The sequence below is a fragment of the Lithobates pipiens genome, unplaced genomic scaffold, assembly GCF_037356315.1.
Source record: "Lithobates pipiens isolate NorthernLeopardFrog02 unplaced genomic scaffold, aLitPip1_a1.2 Scaffold_23, whole genome shotgun sequence".
NCBI lineage: Eukaryota > Metazoa > Chordata > Amphibia > Anura > Ranidae > Lithobates > Lithobates pipiens.
The window spans coordinates 105,375,861-105,395,289 of record NW_027507785.1 but is presented as its reverse complement, the minus strand read 5'-3'; the positions used below and the strand labels follow the sequence as shown (position 1 = coordinate 105,395,289).

Here is a 19,429-nt window from a genome sequence, read left to right as displayed (position 1 = left end):
AACCTAAACAAATAAGAGTGACTGTAAAAATCAAGTAAGAGCTGTGTCTAATGGACAGCAAGTAGAACATTCTGCCTTTTTCTGGTAACCTCTGTGGTCATAGATCAGTTACTTATACGGGAGCATTTTATTTATCTCCGCTTTCCATTGTTGTAAGGTAGGCACCACAGCTTTGACCAATGCCTTAGCTATCAGCTTCTTGTTAGTAAACAATACCATATGCAAAAAAGGTACACAGATAAAAATGTCATTCTAAAGACTCAGGATTACCCAGCAGGTGTAGGTCAGGGTCTAGTTGTACTGGGGACTTCCAAGATGCTGTGCAAAAAGGTTGTTTTTTGTGATTTCTAATGTCATGCATTGCAACCCAACGATCTAAACAGGAGACATCTCACTAGTGTTAAGCGCCTTACTAATGTGTAGTTGATCCATTGTCATATCTCTTGAATTGGGAAAGAATGGGGAGGTACATGCAAGACCACAGACACAAATTATGTTTTATAAGGAGTAGCGGGAACCACTAAAGATCTTAATGCTCACCTATGTTAATTAAATAAGGTCGATACACAAACTGGAATGAATTGCTGCAATTATGGGATTTTGTACAAGGGGATGCCCTAAAATAGTAGTACTCTCGTTTAGGAAGCAGTAAAAAGCAATAAAAGAGAGAATGCAAGGCTATAAAGAATAGTCATTATTCAAAGGAATGTATGTTGTTTTTAGTGTGTGTAAGGTAAACATGTAAAAAATATCAGCTTGACAAACCTAATCTTATCAGTATGAGTTAAAGGAGACATTTGGGCTATAGCAAAAAAAAAAAAAAAACATACCCGCGTTACTATGCTGCAGCATCTGTGTGATGCTGCAGCTGTCTAACATCAGCTCTAAGACTGAGAACTGAGCAATCGCATGACCGCTCATTGTTCGAGTCTTCTTGTAGTAGAGAGCTAGTCACTGCTTTCTGCTCTGCTCCTCCAGCGCTCAATGAAGTGTCTGGCTAGAGAGGGGTGGGCGCAGCTGGCTATGGCTCTCGTTCTGAGCCACGTGCTGAAAGTCAGCTATTAGTCAGGCAGCTGGGTGGATACTGACAGTATGCTTGGGATCTTTAGAGCTTGGAGTCGGCTGACTGTGGGTTTTAGCCTGGTGTGGGCTGATTCTGGGTCAAAGAAGTGCAGAAGTAAGTGCACTCCTGTGACCCAGAAGATAAGTATTCTGATCTCTTTTAATGTTTGGTAACCTTGTTCTTATTTGTAGTTTACATGGTGGCATCCATGCTTTTTTATTATGCTCTGCTGCCTGGTTGGCACACAATTGCTGTACTATACCACTTCTTATGGCCACTGCAGCTGACACTTAGATATGGCGTGCAGTGTTTTCAATCTGATAATTACACATTGGCGTAATTGCGCTAACAAAATCTACTAATTCACAAATATCTATATCTAAAAGCAATGCATATTGCATATTTTTATTTGTGGCAGCAGTCGGAGTTTTATATGGTTTCCGCATCTTTGTCACGTTGAATTAAAGCATGTTGTTTATAAACTCAGTAGCTCTAGCGGAAATGTACACATATAAGTAAATGAGTCAGAGTAGTAAGATATCTCCTATTTGATGATTATAGTCAGAGGATTTTTGTTGGACAAAGTAAGCCTGAGAACAGGAATGCCTACAAAAATCAAAATGGCAACTATATATTTATTTTTAATTTCTTTTGTATGGAGAGTAGAGCTGCACGATTCTGGCTAAAATGAGAATCACTTTTTTTTGCTTAGAAGATAGAACACGATTCTCTCATGGTTCTCGCGGCGTATCAACCTTTACATTAAAACAAAAAAATTGTGCTAGCTTTACTGTTTTTTTATTTTTTATTTATTGAAGTGTATTTTTTCCCAAAAAATTGCATTTGAAAGACTGCTGGGCAAACACAGTGTGACATAAAATATTGCAGCAATTGCCATTTTATTCCCTAGGGTCTCGGATATTTAATATAAATATATATATATATATGTCTCTATCTCAAATCAATTATAATGTTTGGGGGTTCCAAGTAATTTTCTAGCAAAAAATATTGATTTTAACTGAAGAAAGAAGTGTCCGAAAAAGATTTAGACTTTAAGTGGTTAAACTTCCTGCATTTACACTTTGAAAGCTTGGAAGACTGCCCAGATTATTTGTTTACACAAGAAGTCCCTTTGATCTAAGAAGTAAGGGTTAGTTACAATGTTTCAAGTTCTACACTTGGCAGATTCTTTTGACAGCTGAGTGAGCAGATAATCTCTCCACTTGTTTATATAAAAGAATCGCCTACTCTCAGTGAGAGATCGTAAGGGGGGGGGGGGGGTGAATCGAGATTGCGTTTTTTTTAACGATTTATTGCGTAGCTCTAATGGAGAGAGATGGAAATGAGGAGAGAAATAGAGAGAGATTAAATACTTTTTCACCTGGGAGTTTTTTTGTCTTACCGCCTACTTGTGTGTGTTTAAGCTTTTCCTGTTGCATTCTACATGGTATAAAATATATAAAATCCAGGCAGGACGAGTGGGAAAGGCTCATAATGGCCACAACAGGCATGCAGAAATTAAAGCACAGAGATGTTACAAACAGAGCACGCTAGATCATTGGTAGGGTATTTACCTCTCCAGCATCTACCAGAAGTTTAAAAAGTGAAATAACAGAAATATGTTCTTACTAAAAGTACACTATATTTTCCTTTTTAATATGATGCTCCCAAATACTGCATGCATTCACAGTGAAATGTCTGTGCCAGATCTCCAGTAGCATGGAAGAATGTGATTGTGTAGAGCAAGCTGAGAGTAATCCAGGGAAGCTCCAAGCACTCTGCTATATTGCTCTTGCTGCCTTAATTTATATTGGCTATTAATAGCGTACCCAACATTTAGTGTGCTTTTACATTTATACAGTATTTTGCGCAGTGTTTTTTATTTCTTTGAGTGTGTATTGGGAACCACTGACAACAAAAGACACTATAAATGGAAAGTTTAGGTTTTGCTTATAGTTTTGCAGACTGATGATGTGAATTTTTTTTTTTTTTTTTTCTTGTTTCTTGCCAGACCACTCAGGGATTTACCTTGAGTATACCAATGCCGGGTCACCCTGTGAACTTCTCTGATGAGACTATGAATCAGGCCTGTAGAGATGTGGAGAAACTGGAAGCTCTCATTGCTGAACACGATGTTATATTTCTTCTAATGGACACCCGGGAGAGTCGCTGGCTGCCCACTGTTGTTGCAGCAAGTAAGAAAAAGGTAATGAAGAATTTAATGAAAGCCACAGTCAGTTCCTAGCAGGTCTTTTAGGGCCAGTTCACTGATGCAGTTCCGTGCATTTCCAGTTTTTCTGCACCAATACAGCCAGTTCCGGTCAGTTTATGCACCAGAAACTGACCGGAAACTGACCAGAAACTGACTGCATGGTGTGAACTAGAGCCATTTGAATACATGGAAAACGCTGTGCATGCATTTTTAGTGCAGAAAAAAAGCGCACGGAACTGAATTGCGTCTGGTGTGAACTGGCCCTTAAAGAGAAGCTTTTTGCTCTATTTTTGACTATCCCTCTTATGCTTTAACCATACTATCTGCTAAATAAAACCAATTTTGGAGTAGTTTGATCAACAAAGTATCAGTAGACTAATTAAAACAGTTTTGTAATTGGCTGCTGTTGGCTAAAACATAGTGTCTGTGGTATTTCTTTCAATCTCGGGACAGCAATCTATACAAATCAATAAAAGCACACTTTACCTTCGCCAGACCAGTATAAGATGGGCAATGATTAGCTACTATGCTCTTTGCATCCTTCTCATTAGCCAATAGGGTCTAGTTCATAATGTAGATACAAAAAAAAATATTGGACTGCTGCGTATTTACATTTTTTACACGAATGCAAAGTAATTACAACTGTAATGTGATTTTCCTTCAGTATTTATTATACAGTATCTGCCCCATTATGATATTGTTGCTTTAGAAAAAAGAAGACTTTATTTGTAATTACTATTTTTATTTTCTCTGATGCAATACATGTTTTAGCCTACCTTCCAGCTCTATAAGGTTGAAAAAAGAGACCCCTTGTAGCACAAAGTACTGTCCCCCCCAGAATATCAAATGCAATAATTTAGAGGTTGTATTAAAGGTTATTATCTAGTTAAACACTTTATGTAGTTGAATAATATTTTTAAGGTCTATACATAAAAAAGAAAAAAAAAAGAAATGGGGACAACCGAGGTGGGTAAAGAGAAATTTGTTCCTAAAGAAGGTGTCTCCACAGATCAGGGACAGTTAGGACTATACTTTCTGTAATTTTGCAAGACTGCTTGAATTTTTTTAGCTCACAGGAGAATCGGAGGAAAGTTCTAGATTCCTCTATCCACACTAACTGCATGAACAGAAGAATCTTTATTGTATTCAGTTAACCACCGACAAACAATGACTGCATCTGATAAGATGCAGCCTCTGTTCAGCCAATAATGGTGCTTGCAGGACCACCCAGGACTTAGTGATTATAAAGTCTTGTTTTGTTTTTTTTAGGTAAAAAAAACAAACATGTCTAACTTACCTGCTCCTGTTGCAGTGGCTATGCACAGAGAATCCCGGATCCTCTTTGTCTCTGGTCCCGCTTCTGCGCTCCTGGTCACTGCCTCCTGTTGAGTGCTTCCAGAGCAAGCAGCTTGCTCTGGGGGCACCCGAGCGGAGCCAAAGCTTCCTGTGCCCATTCAGACCTGGATCGGTGACCTGGCCCATCCCCCTTTCTCTCCTCATTGGCTGACAGACTTTGAGAGCAGCAGGAGCCAGTGGTGCTGCGCTGCTGTCTCAGCCAATGAGGAGGGAGAGTCTTGGCCAGCCGAGTGTCTCGTGCAACATCGCTGGATCTAGAGGGGGCTCAGGCAAGTATTGGGGGGGGGGGCTGAAGGGGGCTGCTGCATTCCAAAGGCTTTTTATCTTAATGCATAGAATGCATTAGGATAAAAGAAAAACTTCTGACTTTACAATCACAATTTTTTTTCTGATTCAGTAGCTTCCGGCAGTTTCATCAGTCACTTCTCTTCCAGTGATCAGGGTGTAACCTTGTAGTAAGAGCAGCAGGGTCTGATCTGTGTCAAACATTTTTAATTGCACAGGCACCAGAATTTACATGACTGTGTCAACACAGTCAGGAAGTAGATGTTTATCCTGGATAATGTCTGCACAAAGATGATATTCTTTAAAGCGGAGATCCACCCAAAAGTGGAACTTCCTCTCGTTGTACAACCCCCCCCCCCCCCTCCGGTGCCACATTTGGCACCTTTCGGGGGGTGAGGGGGGACAGGATACCTGTCTAATACAGGTATTCTGTTCCCACTTCTGGGAGCCTCACTTCGGGTATTGACGTCAGTGCCCGGGCTCCCTCCACCTTCCTCGGCTGCTGGGTTAGTGGGAGAGAGGAGCAGAGCCTCGCGCATGCACAGTAGGGTTCACACCATGCGATCCGATTCCTGCCCGAGTTTTCCGATCGCACTGGGATATGTGAACTGATCTGGGGGTGTCATTAACGTTTCACTGACACTCCCAGCAGTTCGCATAGGGCAGTGTGAACTGCCGCCGGGAGGCATGCGATGCGGGAACCCGCCGCGGATTCGCGGCGTTCCCGCATCGCTCGTTTTTGGACGAAATAATTGAAACCACTGTGATTTCTAAAGTCCTCTCCTCCTTTCCTGCCATGGCCAGTCCAACAACAGCTGTGAGGAAGACAGATGATTAATAGATGCAGTTTATCTCCGTGTGCAAGAAGAATGTATAGGGGGGGGGGTGTCCACCTCTGCATTTTTCTGCCGTTGCTTGACTCTATAAAGTGCTCGCAGGTGAGACAAGCTAGTGCTATGAGTCGGCCTTCTCCTTCCTAGCTGTTATTGATTTTACCATAGCAGGAGGGGAGCAGGTCGGCCCCCATAACTAGGGTTTGAAAACACTTAGAAACATGGGACAAATTACTACATATACATTTCTTATAGGAGACAGAACTGTTCCCTTGAACTTGATAGATCTTCTGTAATTGAAAATTAAGCTTGGCAGGGGCTATAACCAGTTCATTTATTTTTGGGGCTTTAGAAATACTTTAAATGGGGGGGAGGGGATACAGCTAAAAAAGAAGTGGATAATTCAAAGCATCAGTAAAATAGTTGCAACATACTGTGCATCCGGAAAGTGTTCACAGCGCTTCACTTTTTCCACATTTTGTTATGTTATAGCCTTATCACAAAATAGATTAAATTCATTATTTTCCTCAATTCTTCAAGCAATGCCCTATAATGAAAACGTGAAAGAAGTGTGTTTGAAATCTTTGCAAATTTATTAACCAGTTGGCATCCGCGCTATAGCCAAATGACGGCCACAGCGTGGACCTGAATTTCCGGGAGGCCGTCATATGACGTCCTCCCCTTTGCACGCTCCCCGCGTGCCTCCTGCAGGGCGCTCACTGTGATCACCGAGTCACTGAGACTCGGATGATCACAGATCCTGGCCCCTTACCACGTGTTTAGCTGTCAGCCAATGACAGCTGATCACGTGATGTAAACAAAAGCTCGGTAATCGTTTTTTGTTTCTCCTCACACTGACAGAGGAGAAAAAAAAGCTGATCACTGGCTTATGTGCAAGGGACATTGGTCCCGAAGAGGAAGGATGCACATCTGCCTCATCTGTGTCCACAATTACTACCTGCCAGTGCCACCTATCAATTCCCTCCAGTGGTGCTACTCAGTGCCACCTAGCAGTGCTGCTGATCAGTGTAACCTATTCCATGCCCATTATTGCCACCCATCAGTGCCCATCACTGCCAGCTATCAGTGCCACCTATTAGTGCTGCTTCTCAGTGCCCACCAGTGCCACCTATCAATGCCCTTCAGTGCCACCTCTGTGTCACCTCTCAGTGCCCATCAGTGCAGCCTTATCGGTGAAAAATTACCGGTTTGTTTGTTAATTTATAACAAAATCTAAAAATATATATAAAAAATTTTTTTTTAATTCAGGGTTTTCACATTTTTTTGAACAAAAAATAAAAACCACAGAGGTGATCAAATACCACCAAAAGAAAGCTCTATGTGTGGGGAAAAAAATTATAAAAATAATTAATTTGGGTACAGTGTTGTATAACTGCGCAATTATCATTCAAAGTACATCAGTGCTGAAAGCTGAAAATTGATCTGGGCAGGAGGGGGGTTTAAGTGCCCAGTAAGCAAGTGGTTAAAAATGTAAGAAATCACATGTACATAAGTATTCACAGCCTTTACTCAATACTTTGTTGAAGCACCTTTGGCACCAATTACGGCCTCAAGCCTTTTTGAGACTGATGCTACAAGCTTGGCACACTTATTTTTGGGCAGTGTCTCCCATTCTTCGTTGTAGGACCTCTCAAGCTCCATCAGGTTGGAAGGGGAGCTTCGGTTCACAGCCATTTTCAGATCTCTCCAGAGACAAAAAGATTCACAGAGTTGTACCGTAGCCACTCCTTTATCTTGGCTGTGTGCTTGGGGTCATTGTCCTGTTGGAAGATGAACCTATGGTTTTCATCAAGGATGTCTCTGTGCATTGCTGCATTCATCTTTCCCTCGATCCTGACTAGTCTCTCAGTTCCTACCACTAAAAATCATCCCCACAGCATGATGCTGCCACCACCATGCTTCACTGATATTGGCCAGGTTATAAATGGTGCTTAGTTTTTCTCCAGACAAAACACTTGCCATTCAGGCCAAATAGTTCAATCTTTGTTTAATCAGACCAGAGAATTTTGTTTCTCATGGTCTGAGAGTGCTTCAGGTGCTTTTTGGCAAACTCCAGCTGGGCTGTCATGTGCCTTTTACTGAGGAGTGGCTTCCGTCTGGCCACTCTACCATACATGCCCGATTGGTGGAGTGCTGCAGAGATGGTGGTTCTTCTGGTAGGTTCTCCTCTCTCCACAGAGAAATGCTAGAGCTCTGTCAGAGTGACTTTCTGGCTATTGGTCATCTCCCTAAGGCCCTTCTCCCTCATTTGCTCAGATTGACCGGGCGACCCGCACTAGGTAGTATCCTGGTGGATCCAAACTTCTTCCATTTACAAATGATGGAGGCCACTGTGCCCATGGGGACCTTCAATGCTGCAGAAATGTTTTGTTACCCTTCCCCAGATCTGTGCCTTGATACAATGCTGTCTCTGAGATCTACAGACAATTCATTGGACTTCATGGCTTGGTTTGAAATACACTGTTAACTTTGGAGCCTTATTATAGACGTGTACTTTCCAAATCAAGTTCAATCAATTGAATTTGCCACAGGTGGACTCCAATAAGGTTCTAGAAAAAAAGATCAGTGGAATCAGGATGCACCAGAGCTCAATTTTGAGTGTCATGGCAAAGGCCATGAATACTTATAGCACTCCCCCCACAGGAGCCACTTAAGTGTGTTTGTTGTGAACTCTGCCTCTCAACCCCAACAAGTCTCTGCCTCTCTTGGCACACCTGGTAATAGTGTAAGTGCAATGACCAATGAGATGTTATGATAAAACACAGAAATTGTTTTTACTGCAATATTTCTGTGGAAAAGTAACAGTATGTGTGTGTGTATATAGATAGAGATATATATAGATAGAGATATATATAGATATATAGATATAGATAGATAGATAGATAGATAGATAGATAGATAGATAGATAGATAGATAGATAGATAGATAGATAGATAGATAGATAGATAGATAGATAGATAGATAGAATTTTTAAGTAATCAACTGGAGAGCAATAACTGAGATAAAGCACAGTATAGCTCAATACTATATTCAGGCTGCTTTCGGGGGATTCCAAACCTGAGACTAACCCCAAAAGCAGAGGCACACTTAAATGGCAAATAAATCACAATATGACACTTTATATTTTGTTTCTGTCTCCTGACACCACAGGCCCATTTTCAAATCAACATTCAATGGATCGGCCCCAAGGTAAACTGTCCCACACACCCACTGCACATACAGAGCCGTGTGTGTGTGTGTGTGTGTGTGTGTGTGTGTGTGTGTGTGTGTGTGTGTGTGTGTGTGTGTGTGTGTGTGTGGGCCCATATGGCACTAGTAACTTCAGTCCCTTTTGAAGAAAGGGACTTTCTTCAGCTAGCCACTCTTGTTGGTGCACTTAAACTCCTGAATAGCAAGGCCAAACAGTACAACTGGTCTGGATCATCAAGTAAAGAACGCAGGATCTTCCTTAGCAAGGTGAAAACAATGGTGTCTGTATACAGGGTCTCTGTATCTGAACGGCATTGTGTCCTGCGGCACTACAGGTGTCAGCAAGGTGACTGAGAGCTATGATGTCTGTATACAGTGTTCACACAGCTCTATCTGTGTGCAGTGTCCTTGTTTCCTGCAAATGGGCAAAAACTCTCTCACCCAATCCTGCGGTCAAGGCCCAAACAAACGTCCTGGAAAAGGAAGGCTCTTCTAGTGACCCGACTGGTCACCTCACCCTGGAACACTTCACACCTTTGGTGCATGTGCATCTGGATATGCACCTGGGATCCCCCTCTCTCAGGCTGGATGTCCTGACTGGCTGTGGATGCCTAAAATCACACGGTGGACTGACCTGGGAGGCAGCACCTCTCCCCTAGGTCTAATCTGTTCCTCTGCCTTATGTAGTCTGAGAAAATCCCCTAAGATCAGCATGATGGAGTCTCCATTTCCTTTGCCCCCAGGGCAGGCTGGAAGTTGTAGCCCTAATGCAGGGCAATCTCAATGTGAAACTTGAGTCCTGGAACTACAATTCCCTGTATGCTTTGCTTCCTGGTGTTCACTCTGCTGGCAGAATGTGATGACACTAGAGGGAAACCGTTTCACTACAGCAAGTTTGCAGTTTGTCTTCTGATATTACAGGTAAGATAGCTGGCTCCAGGCTACATGTACATGCGATTTCTTTTCTTTTCTTTTCTTTTCTTTTCTTTTTTTTTGTAGCTTGTAGCATCAATCTAAAAAAAAAAAAAAAAATGAGGCTGTAATTGATGCCAAAGGTGCTTCAACAAAGTATTGAGCAAAGGCTGTGAATACTTATGGTACATGTGATTTTTTTTTTTTTTTTTTTCATTTTTAATAAATTTGCAAAGATTTCAAACCAACATCTTTCAAGTTGTTATTATTGGGTATTGTTTGTACAATTTTGAGGAAAATATTGAATTTAATCAATTTTGGAATAAGGCTGTAGCATAACAAAATGTGGAAAAAGTGAAGCACTGTGAATACTTTCCGGATGAACTGTATAAATTACCAAGGAGATCATGTTGATGCATACATTACCCCAGTGATTGTATTAGTGCCTAGTTAGTGGATGCATTCTAATGTTGCTGAAAATGTCCAGTTAGTTTTTGTGTTGTATAAGGGGAGATACGTGCCTTCACTTCCTATCTTCACAACCTTTGGAACTTTTATTTTCTGTAAGGAAGAATCTAGTTGCATAGGCATCACAAATTGAGGCAGTTCTTCTCTCAGGCAATGTAAAGTTGCACATATGTAATCTGCTGCCACTCTCCTATGAAGTACTTCAATGAAAAAGCCCAAAGTTTCCACTTTCCATCTTCCTGTCCTAATTAATTCCACCTAACTTTCCATTCATCCCAATGTGACACATGAATGACGTAGGGGATTTTGTAGGAAACGCTAGTCATGCAAGAAGTAGGAAAAGTAACTTTAGGTAATACTATATGCACTGTGGTGACTCCACTAGCTTTATGGGAAGAGATCATAGAAGGGTCAGGCACTGAAATTTGGTTTTATGTGGTCTATCAGTGACTCAGTCCCTGTTTTATTGGATAGCTGTGTAACTTTTTCCTTAAAACATATTGATGGGCAAGTACTTCAAGTTTTTTTTTTTTTCTTTTTTTTTTGCAAGTCATAGGCAGTATATTTTCCATTGTGTTTTAAAGGCTAAGTTCACCTTTTTGTAACATTACACCCATATTCAGGGTGTAACATGTTACAGATGCACTGGTCCCCGCTTCCCCATTCTGACAGCTAGCAGGGGATCTTCTCCACCCCCCCGCTAGCTGTCACACTACAGCAAATGTGGCCATGCGGGGCTCCGCCTACCCCGCTACATCATCCATTCACAGTGTTCTGTGAATGTAAAAACGAAGGTGCGAAGGCCTTTTTCGGCTTGTAGTTCTCAAGGTACTACCATGGCGTTAAGTGCTGCGGAAGTTCATGCTTGCTTTCTGTTACTGCCTGGCCGTATCAGAGGTATGGCCTATCAGATAGATATACAGACCGTCTGCAGGACCATGACATTACACTCACAATCTGCTGATCGTGGGTGCAATGCTTTACAAGTCCATTACAAAAAAATACTGTATATGCTTTTTTACATGCAAAAATTGTGTGTGTATTATTTGTTTTGTAAAGTAATCCATAAAAAAAAAAAAGAAAAGAATAACGGTTTTCATTTCTTGTAGATAGGTCTATGAATCACAGAAAATGTAAGATACACTTTGGAGCATTTGGGTTAAAACCTTTTGTCTTTTATTCGAGAGACAGTAGCAGATGCAGAATGGCTTTTTATGGAATAAAAGCCACAGTCTACCCTGTTATCTCTGTAGCGGGCAGTTGTTATTGTGATCTGAATTATGATTGCTGACATTTGTAAGCTCGTTATTTCTCTCTTTGATCCACAGTTAGTCATCAATGCTGCTCTGGGTTTTGACACCTTTGTGGTGATGAGACATGGCCTGAAGAAGGGGACCCAGGAGGAAGCTGGTGAATCACACCCGGATATACCTGGCTCTTCTGATTTCCTGGGGTCTTCTCTGTTCTCTAACATACCCGGATACAAACTTGGCTGCTATTTCTGTAATGATGTCGTGGCTCCAGGGGATGTAAGTATTGTATTTAAATCACTGTTTTTATTTGTCTTTTTAAAATTCTGCGGGTAGAAAAATCAGATATCCAATAGTAAAGTATTTCTACACTTTGGTCCTCAGCTGCTTTGAAGTAGCTTGTCTACCCAAAATGATACTTTAGTTATCTACATGCATAGATTATTATTATTTTTTTTTAATCAGCCTGCATGGATGGATGAATTTTCCACTGTGGCTATTACTATTATTATTATACAAGATTTATATAGTGCCAACAGTTTGCTCAGGACTTTACAACATGAGGGCAAGACAGTACACTTACAATACAAATCAATACAGGAGGGATCAGAAGGCTCTGCTCGTTAGAGCTTACAATCTAGAAGGGAGGGCCAAGTGGAAACAAAAGGTAATAACTGTGGGGGGGGGGGGGGTGAGCCGATGAATAAAATGAAAATACAGATGTTGGATATGGGTAGGATAGGCTTCTCTGAAGAGAAGGGTTTTCAGGGATCTTCTAAAAGCTAATAGTGTAGGAGATGGGGTAAGGCATTCCATAGGATTGGAGAGGTTTCGGAAAATTTCTGGAGGCGAGTATGGAAGGAGGTGACAAGGGAGCTGGAGAGTAGGAGATCTTGAGAGGAGCGAAGAGAACTTGTATGTTGGTGTTTAGAGACTATTCTAGTGATGTAGCTGGGGTCTAATTTGAGGATGGCTTTGTAAGTAGTAGTTATTATTTGTATGGTTGTCCGAATACTGAATCGGTGCCTGCATCTAATTGGAAGCAGACACCGTTCAGCCATCAGTTTTTCACCCAGCTCCTTCAGTTTTTCAATGAATGGATTTTAGGTAGGAGGGTGACAACAGGACCAGACACATTGCCACTGGGTTCATATAAAGCAAATACCCTTGCACATACCTACAGTGACTTAAAGGAGTATTCTTACCCCTTGAAATTTTCCACATTTTGTCATGTCACCATCAAAAACGTAAATGTATTTTAATGTGTTTTTATGTGATAGACCAACACTAAGTGGCACATAATTGTGAAGTGGAAGGAAAATAAATGGTTTTCAAACTTCTTTACAAATAAATATCTGAAAAGTTTGATATGCATTTCTAATTCTCCCCCCCCCCCCGAATCAATACTTTGTAGAACCACCTTTTACTGCAATTACTGCTACAAGTCTTTTTGGGGATGTCTCTACCAGCGCATCTAGAGTGAATTTTTTTCCCATTCTTTGCAAAATAGCTCAAGCGCTGTCAGATTGGATGGAGAGCGTCGGTGAACAGAAATTCTCAAGTCTTGCCACAGATTCTTAATTGGATTTAAGTCTGGACTTTGACTAGGCCATTCTAACACATAAATATGCTGTGATCTAAACCAGGGGTCTCAAACTGGCGGCCCTCCTCCAGCTGTGGCGAACCTCTGCCTGTGGGAGACATGCTTGTAACTGTCAGCCTTGCAATGCGTCATGGGACTTTTAGTTTCATCTTGAGGGCCGCCAGTTTAAGATCCCTGATCTAAACCATTCTATTGTAGTTCTGGCTGTATGTTTAGGGTTGTTTTGGTGGAAGGTGAACCTCCACCCCAGTCTCAAGTCTTTTGCAGACTCTAACAGGTTTTCTTCTAAGATTGCCCTGTATTTGGTTCCATCCATCTTCCCATTAACTCTGACCAGCTTCCCTGTCCCTGCTGAAGAAAAGCATCCCCACAACATGATGCTGCCACCACCATGTTTCATGGTGGAGATGGTGTGTTCAGGGTGATGTGCAGTGTTAGTGTTTCACCACACTAGCATTTTGCTTTTAGGCCAAAAAGTTACATTTTAGCCTCATCTGCCCAGAGCACTTTCTTTAATGTTTTCTGCATCCACCACATAGCTTCTCGCAAACTGCAAACTGGACATAGCTAGAATAGCAATTGGGCGACAATATAATATCTGATACCTCATCCCTATTGAATGTGAAATGAAGCAATAGGGTCTTTTTGGGATTATAGCAGTGCCCAAAATCAGAAAAAAACATACTTTATATAAAACCAATAAAGTTTATTCATGTAGGTTTAAAAAGCTCTTTTTAATCCTATGTGAATAAACTTTATTGGCTTTGTATAAAGTGTGTTTTTCTCAGATTTTGGGCTCTGCTATAATCCCATAAAAACACCCTGTTGCTTCATTTTCATTTGCAAATGGGACTTCTTGTGGCTTTTCTTTTAACAATGGATTTCTTCTTGCCACTCTTCCATAAAGACCCGATTTGTGGAGTGCATGCCTAATAGTTATCCTATGGACATATTCTCCCACCTGAGCTGTGGATCTCTGCAGCTCCTCCAGAGTTACCATGGGCCTTTTGGCTGCTTAGTTTAGTTGGATGTCAGTTTATGTGGATGGCCATATCTAGGTTTTCAGTTGTGCCGTATACACTTTCCATTTTTGGATGCTGGCTTGAACAGTGCACCGTAAGATGTTCAAAGCTTGAGATTTTTTTTTATAACCTAACCCTGCTTTAAACTTCTCCACAACTTCTCCCTGACCTGTCTGGTGTATTCCTTGGCCTTCATGATGCTGTTTGTTCACTAAGATTCTCGAACAAACCTCTGAGGGCTTCACAGAACAGCTGTACTTATACTGAAATTAAATTAGACACAGGTGGCCTCTATTTACTAATTAGGTGACTTCTGAGGGCAATTTTTTCCACTAGATTTTAGTTAGGAATATCAGAGTAAACGGGGCTGAATACAAATGCACGCCACACTTTTCATATATATATATATATATATATATATATATATATATATATATATATATATATATATATATATATATATAATTTGTAAAAAAAATTAAAAAACATTTATCGTTTTCCTTCTACTTCATAACTATGTGCCACTTTGTGTTGGTCTATCACATAAAATCCATTTATGTTTTTGGTTGTAACATTACAAAATGTGGGAAATTCCAAGGGGGTGTGAATACTTTTTCAAGGCTCTGTATGTACAATATAAAGAACAAGTGTTTCTACCAAGACATGTGAGTGTTCCACTCACTCTAAATGTTACAAAATCACAACCTAGAGTGATTCAGTGCTGTATTTTATATAAGAAATCTTGTAAACCAAAACGGTGCATCAAACATTTAATCCTCTTATGTTTCTAATATACAGTCAATAAATATATACAAAGTGGCAAACAAGTCCCCTTGATGTGCTCTTTTTATAAATCCACTTGAAAGTGCTTTAAGCAATAAATAAAATATAGAAATAGCAAAAAAGCTCCATGTGCTGTGCTTCAGTTATACTCCGTTTGAAAGTGCTCGATCCTTTGTGCTGCACACACATCATATGTGACCTATTTCACCACTATTAACCACTCACCTCACTCTTTGAACTATAGACAATTGGTCATATGCACTTGGATGCGGTCGCGACTCTCCAGAATCTCACCCAACTCAGTTATCACTGTATGCAGCAATCTAATATACCACCAATGGTAACTCAGACATAAAACCTACAGATCATCATGGTGTAATCCATTTAAAATAACCAAGTTTATTCAATTCATTCACATTTTATAGTGCACTGCTAGCGGCTGCACTACAAATAGCATATATGTAATAAATCAATCCACCATGTGGGGCATCACCCTTGTAGGCTGCAGCTTGTGGATAAATCACTCTATTACTCTCTGTCCCCTTAGGATGCAAACTTCCGTGTGGTGTATATTACATATAAACAAAGGTCTGTTTTGGGTGGATGGGAGCAAGATCTAGGAAGTATTAATATTTATTAGATAAGCACCTGAACGACCTCAACATACAGGGATATACGATATGTAATACTAACATAAAATCACACACATAGGTTGGAACTTGTGTCTTTTTTCAACCCTGCCTACTATGTAACTATATACCACATGGAAACTAGTGGTGATTAGTGATAGTGATAACTTCAGTATCTGCCAAGAAGTGATTTATCAGTTTTGGGTGAACTGGGCCATTCAAACCCCATGGCTGCTAGAATTATTTTTTAATAGGCTCTAAATCTGAACTTGTAAAAATGCAGCTTAACCACCATTGGAGCATGAGGGGGAGGTTGCTCATGTGATAATGGAGAGTACAGAAGGATGTGGAATAAACTTTGGCTAAATTTAATGAAAAACAATTGTTTATGGTTCAATACATTTTTGAGTTATCAAAATTATGTTATAGTTTAAAAGGGCAGAAAATGATGTACTGGAAGTACAAAATTGTATTACAAAAATTTACAAATTTGCCTTTTTTTTTTGTTTTTAGAATCCACAGTAATTGATAGCTAAAAATATTTTGGTAGAGACTGGCAGTACAATTATTTAGAGTAAATCTATCACAAGCACTACAATTTCATATAATTCTTAACATGGTAATGTAATTTCAGCAAGCCTTTGTTAAATAATTATCACTTTTTTTTTATATTATTGAGCGTCCCATTTGTCAAAGTACATGTACTTTGTCCCATCTCCCTTGGTGCCCTATAACACTAGCTGTGATGTCGGACAGGTCACCCCACATTGGAGCACAGCCACCCAACACTTCAGCTAGCAAGGAGATGGCTTCTTTGGTTTGTTGCGCCTATCTCCATCTCGAAGCATTATCTCGGGTAAATGTTGGCAAGAGGAATGCATAGGGAGGTTATTGCCAGCCCTCTGTCTCTTTTGTATTCCACTTGCCAGTGCTTCCCTCGGACAACTGCTGCAAGCCTAGGACAGGCCTAACAAAGCAAAATGTCATGTACGGTATGGTTCGCTGCATTGAACTAAATATTGCAGGTCTGATTTTTAGTGCATTGGCAGTTTATGGCAAATTAATTGTCCGACTTAATGGAACACACATTAGCTCATGACAATAACACATTCTAACGTATGTTTGTTAGTGTATCTCGACAGTGCATTGGCCAGAGCATTGACGTGCAGCTGCCACTAGAATATATACATGTACACATGAAGTGGCTGAGTTCCAGGAAAGTTAACCACTATGCCTCTCTGAAAACTGTGTAGAAAGCACATTTTTTGTACCATTTACATCAATGCTGCAGTAGAATTCTATGGGGTAGCCAATTACAGGGACTAATTCCATACCTGTAATAGCAGGGACAAGGAGTAGCGATTACAAGGACTGGAAGTGTTGGGCCAACTTTACCATGGCACAGCATAAGCAGTTTACAAAGAATCTTAACTCTTAAAGGACAGAGCAAGTTTAATTTAATGTATTTTTAAATTTTATTTCCTACAGTTCTCTTTTAGTAAAATTGAGATTTAAACTTTAAATTGGTTGAAAAATGCTATTTTCTTTTTTAAAATAAATGTTTACCTTTAAAATGGTCCCTTACCTGCTCTTCTGGGGTCCCCTATCGGCACTCTGTGTTCCTCACCTTTTGCACGTGCGACCATAGCAAGCTGCTTGCTATGGTGGCACACATCCCCTGAGATAGTAGCCGCAGAGACACAATACAGGTCAGGTTGTTTCAGAAGTTTTGTCCCATCATTTTAACAAAATGGTTATACAAATTTATTATTTAATACTGCCAGTACTCCGGAGGTGATATATTTGGGACTGATGATCCTCATTTTGAGTTCAATACATCAAAGGTGTATGCAGCTGTGACAATGGTGATGGCAGATTGTGGCTACCAACACCTAATCATTCATCCCCCCCCCCCCCCTTTTTTTTCCTTTTAGTGGTTTCCCTTCATTAACATTATATCCTCCATCACTCTGTCATAAGAGTGTGTTGGTGGATTGTTTTCTAGAAAATATGCTGAATGCAGTGTCCTAGTATAACCTCTTCACTGCTGTTGAGGGACATTGTGCAGTGGTGAAAGTATCTATTCACACAGATTTTTTTTGATAGAGTACATATAAACCCCGTGTGACAACCAAACAAAGGTTGACGCTCAACACAAACAGTCTCTGTGAAAATGTGAAAGCATCAAAAAAAAAGTCTTGAAATAATAAAACCTAACTATTTTACGTTTCACATACTCCCTTTTATTTAAATCTTCAGACTGCAGACCGTCATCACATATAAATTGCTTACTCACCAACTAGCCAGCAACCTGTAAATTAATAAAGGTCAACAAGCACTTTAAAATATATCCACCAAGACAGTAAGGTGGATCCCCAATGGTTACTCTCTATCATCCCTCTAGGCACACTCGCACTAGGATAATCGCAACATGCTAAATGAGATACTCGTAGTGCAGTTTTTTTTATTAAAACAAATATAAAAACAGATAAAATATGCACACTCGTTCGTATAAGTGCCCAAATGGAAACAGCATGTATGTTTCTGCCCCGCTGCTCCACTAGCAAGAGACTGGTGTGTGTTCCACCGGAAGTTTGGCCGGACATGACGTCAGACAGAAACGTAAGTGACACTGTACATGGAGCCTCATCTATTTTCACTATGCAATGTCCTCAAGAAGCGTGGCTTCCTGAGGATGCTGTATAGCGAAACTAGTCATTGCCATTAAGAATGAGTGGCAGCACCGCTCGTCTCTACAGAGCAGTGCGATTTGGCTGCAGGCAGTTGTGGGTGTGGGGACAGCTGTGGTCTTGCACCCCTAACCAACCACTCAAGTGCGTTTAAGTGTGAACCTAGCCTTAACCTCATTGACACTTCACCGCACCTGAGGGGGTGGTTGCGGGTGCAGGCATCTCAGTTGCAGCCAAATCAATCTGCTCTTTGGATATGCACGGAGCCGCCATTCTTTCTTAATGGCACCCCCCAAGCATCTCAACCCGCAGTGCGTTTGCGGGTACCACAGGCAAATCGCATGGTGCAAAAGCACCATGCGATTTCCTGTGGCTGTGTTTTTAAAAAGGTGCAAACACCTTCTTTTTTTTTTTTTTTCAATCCATTGGATGATTGCCTCCAACCCACAGGGTGGCAAGAAGCATGACAGATCCCCCTCCCTGAAGCCTCCTAATCTGGAGCAGGAATGGGTTGAGCATGGGGCATAGCTTACTGCTTAGGATTCTGTGGATGGCCTGGCGGATGAGTCTGCTTCCGAGCAATCTGGACAAGAAGTTATCCAGTTGGTGTCTGCCTCTCAATCACAGAGGCTTTCGATCCTGACTCTTACCAAAATGGTTCGTTCTGCTTTTAAGTTGCCTTTTGCAGAGGTTACTGAGCCTCCCTGGTCCTCTTTGGGATCCCTGAGGCCTCTTCAGGCAACACAGGCTTTCCCCTTACACCCTCTGTTGGAACAGGCAATATATGTTGATTGGGAACATCCTGACAGGATTTTTGTTCCTCCTAAGAGGTTTTCCCTGTTATATCCCATGGATGAAAAGTTTAAGAAGTGGAGCATGCCTGCCGTAGTTGCAGCTGTCTTTTAAACAAGAACTTGACTTGTCAGGTAGATAATGCACAGGGCTTGAAAGACCCTGTTGACAAGAAATTGGAGTCATTATTAAAGGCTTCCTTTTTCTTTGTCCAGTTCAGCTATTCAGCCAGCTGTTGCAGCAATTGATATCTGCCAGTCTCTAAAGGATCAGGTTAGACGGCCTGACGGGCCTAACCAGGAGGATGATCTGTCTGAAAA

General features: G+C 40.9%; 1 protein-coding gene across 7 annotated transcripts in view; it reads left to right on the top strand.

Moving 5' to 3' along the window:
- ATG7 (autophagy related 7) overlaps positions 1-19,429 on the top strand; it is a 423,049-nt gene that overhangs the window by 87,248 nt on the left and 316,372 nt on the right. For all 7 annotated transcript variants that reach the window (XM_077452132.1, XM_077452129.1, XM_077452130.1 and 4 more), the window contains exons 13-14: positions 3,075-3,269; positions 11,669-11,869. In XM_077452132.1, the coding sequence (XP_077308258.1) occupies positions 3,075-3,269; positions 11,669-11,869 (396 nt within the window). The remainder of the gene's footprint in view (positions 1-3,074; positions 3,270-11,668; positions 11,870-19,429) is intronic.